The following is a 2,613-nucleotide window of genomic DNA, read 5'->3' on the forward strand; positions in this document are numbered from 1 at the left end:
GAGATGCTGGCCTGTTCGAGCTGCCTGCTGACCACCCTTGTGTTGTTAGCTGCAAGGTTCCTGACCATGCTGTGATGAACTTGGAGGTTCCTCTCTACCCTGACGTTCCTGCAGCTATTGGGATGGAGTCCTTGGCTGGTGGACAATAAAGGTTGTGGCGGCTGTCACCTTCCTACTCCAGTGGTTCCTCTGAGTTTCCCTCACCCAGGTCTGTGGTAACTAGATAGTTTTTGTTGCTATCTTTGGGGTGTATAGCCGCCAAAGATTATATTTTTCTTGTGTCTTCTTCTAACACTTTATCTTTTCACTGCTGGGCCTGTCCAGCTTGACTTGAATTTATGTTTTATTAACTTTACTCTGCTGAATGTTTACTCTGCCTTGGTGGGCAGGGGTTCAGCTTTATAGATATTATGACTTTACCTGCTAAATGTTTACTCTGCCTTGGTGGGCAGGGGTTCAGCTTTGTGTTGTATGTATTTGATGATCTTTCTACTCTTTCGTCTGTTGGTTATTTTGTAGTCTCCGTGCCTGTCTGAACCTGCTGCTAGGCCAAGGTGTAGTAGTACCTAGATCTTAGCACAACAACCCCTTTGTTACGCTCAGTGAAGCCTCGTAGGTTGGGCCTCCCTGTTTTCCTGATTTGGCTGCTGAGGGCTTTCTTATTTTCTTATCTTTTGCTATATTTGGCAGGAACTTCGTTGAGCTTTGCTTTTTCTGCCCTGTTTGCGCTGTATGCTAGTGCTTTATGTACTATACTTAATTTTTGTAGAGACTTGCTTTCATATTGATTAGTTTATTCAATTGCTGCCTGTTTGGCGTTATTCAGTCTGCTCTGCTGAGACTTATTTGTGTCAACCAGCTTTTGGCTACTCGTTTTATGTCATTCAGCTTATTTCACTGTGACTTGTTTGTGTCGTTCAGCTTGTTTGTGCTGCGACTTATTGCTTTGTGCCTCTTACTTCTCTTTGTAAGGGCTTATCATTTGTCTATCTCCTCCTCTCCTCCTCAAAGAAGTGAGCTGGGTGGGACTAAGAGGACCTTAGTGTTGCCTGTGCAGCTCATCCTTCTTCGTTTTCACTGCCCTTCCCTGCTCAAGTTGAACGTGCCAGGCCTCCCCCTCAGGCGTCCCCGAGGTGGTGCCCTGTTTTACTTTGAGCAGACAAGGTGAAATTTGTAGGGAGGGATGCTCTTTTGTTGTTTAACGTTGTTTTGCTACGCCATGCTAGGGTGCTTTCTGCTTTCAACACTCACATGTTTTTTTTTTTTTTTTTTTTTTTTTTTTTTTTTTTTCTGCATGTTAGTTCATGATGCTAAAGCATAACATATTTAAACAAGTTTATGCAATATACTCATGTAGAGGCTTGTATTTCATTGAATTAAAATGGTTTAAATGCCTTAATTGACATAATATGAACTAAACAGAGTTCTTTGCAAAATTGAAACAATTATCCCCAGTTCTACTTAACTTCTTGCCTTTTTAAACAAAATATTTCTTTAACACATCAGCATTGAAACTATTCCTTAAGACCTGACCTTCTTGATCTGCGAGGAGGAATGCACCTGGTCCTACCTGTCCATGAATGATGAAGGGGCCTTCCCAATTGGCTAACAACTTTCCATGCTGGTTTCCTCTTCCCACTGCTGCTGTCCTTCTGAGGACTAAGTCTCCTGGCAGGAGCTCCCGGTGCTTGACTCTTTTGTTAAAAGCTTTAGAAATCCTGCTTTTTTGGGCTGCCAGCTTGAGAGCTGCTTTTAGCCTTACTTTCGGCAGGAAGTCTAGCTCTTCCAGCATGCGCTTTTCATTTCCTTGTTGCTCATAGTGTTGTATCCTCAGGCTAAGAATTTGCACTTCCACTGGGACAACTGCATCAGCCTTGTAGGCTAGGGTGAAAGGGCTTTTACCAGTAGATTCTTTCTCAGTGGTTCTATTTGCAATAACACCTCTGGGACTAGGTCAGTCCATAGGCCTTTGTGCTCCTCCAACTTCCTTTACAGGGCTGTTAAGATCAGCTTGTTTGCTGCTTTAGCTTGGCCATTACTCTGCGGGTGACAGACTGAGGCACTTGCATACTTGGTGCCCATTTCCTCCAGGTAATCTTTGATGGTGTCACAGTCGAATTGGCATCCGTGGTCAAAGACTATGCACCGCGGCACCCCGAACCTTGTGATGATGTTTTTCCATATGAATGTCCTCACTTGGACTGCCTTTATATACTTAGTAGGCTCGACCTCTATCCACTTGGTAAAATAGTCTACTGCCACTATGAGGTACTTCCTGCCTGCTGACCCAGCGGTGAAGGGTCCTAATATGTCCATTCCCCACTGAGCAAACGGGATTGGGTTGAGGATTGGGGTCAGATCATTTGCTGGCTGGTTTATGACTGGGGAATATTTTTGACACTTGTCACACTTTTTCACATATTCCAGTGCATCTTGCGCCAGAGTTGGCCAGTATGCGCCCCTCCTGAGCATTTCTACTCCCAAGGCCTTTCCACCGATGTGGTTGGCGCATATTCCTAAGTGTGCTTCTTCCATGATCTTCTCCTGCTCACACTCTAGGATACACCTTAGCAGTGGTTTTGAGAAGCCCTTCTTGTTGAGCTCCCCATACAT

At 44.5% G+C, this 2,613-nt stretch overlaps 1 protein-coding gene across 1 annotated transcript; it reads right to left on the minus strand.

The window, feature by feature from the left end:
- Positions 1-1,414: 1,414 nt before the first annotated feature.
- LOC145580946 (uncharacterized) lies at positions 1,415-2,613 on the minus strand. The gene is made up of 3 exons (XM_081638025.1): positions 1,994-2,613; positions 1,561-1,925; positions 1,415-1,473 (listed from the first exon to the last, which is right to left on the minus strand). The coding sequence occupies exons 1-3, from the start codon at positions 2,611-2,613 to the stop codon at positions 1,415-1,417; spliced, it is 1,044 nt and encodes a 347-aa protein (XP_081494151.1).

Source organism: Chenopodium album, chromosome 15 (genome assembly GCF_948465745.1).
Source record: "Chenopodium album chromosome 15, dcCheAlbu1.1, whole genome shotgun sequence".
Classification (NCBI taxonomy): Eukaryota; Viridiplantae; Streptophyta; class Magnoliopsida; order Caryophyllales; family Amaranthaceae; genus Chenopodium; species Chenopodium album.

Excerpts from the sequence above, each read along its gene's own strand:
- LOC145580946 (XM_081638025.1), bottom strand. The coding sequence starts at position 2,613 with ATGTATGGGGAGCTCAACAAGAAGGGCTTCTCAAAACCACTGCTAAGG. Across the intron at positions 1,926-1,993 it reads AAGCTGATCTTAACAGCCCT|AACCACTGAGAAAGAATCTA; the intron begins GTAAAGGAAGTT and ends TATTGCAAATAG. Across the intron at positions 1,474-1,560 it reads TCATGGACAGGTAGGACCAG|GCAAGAAGTTAAGTAGAACT; the intron begins GTGCATTCCTCC and ends TTGTTTAAAAAG.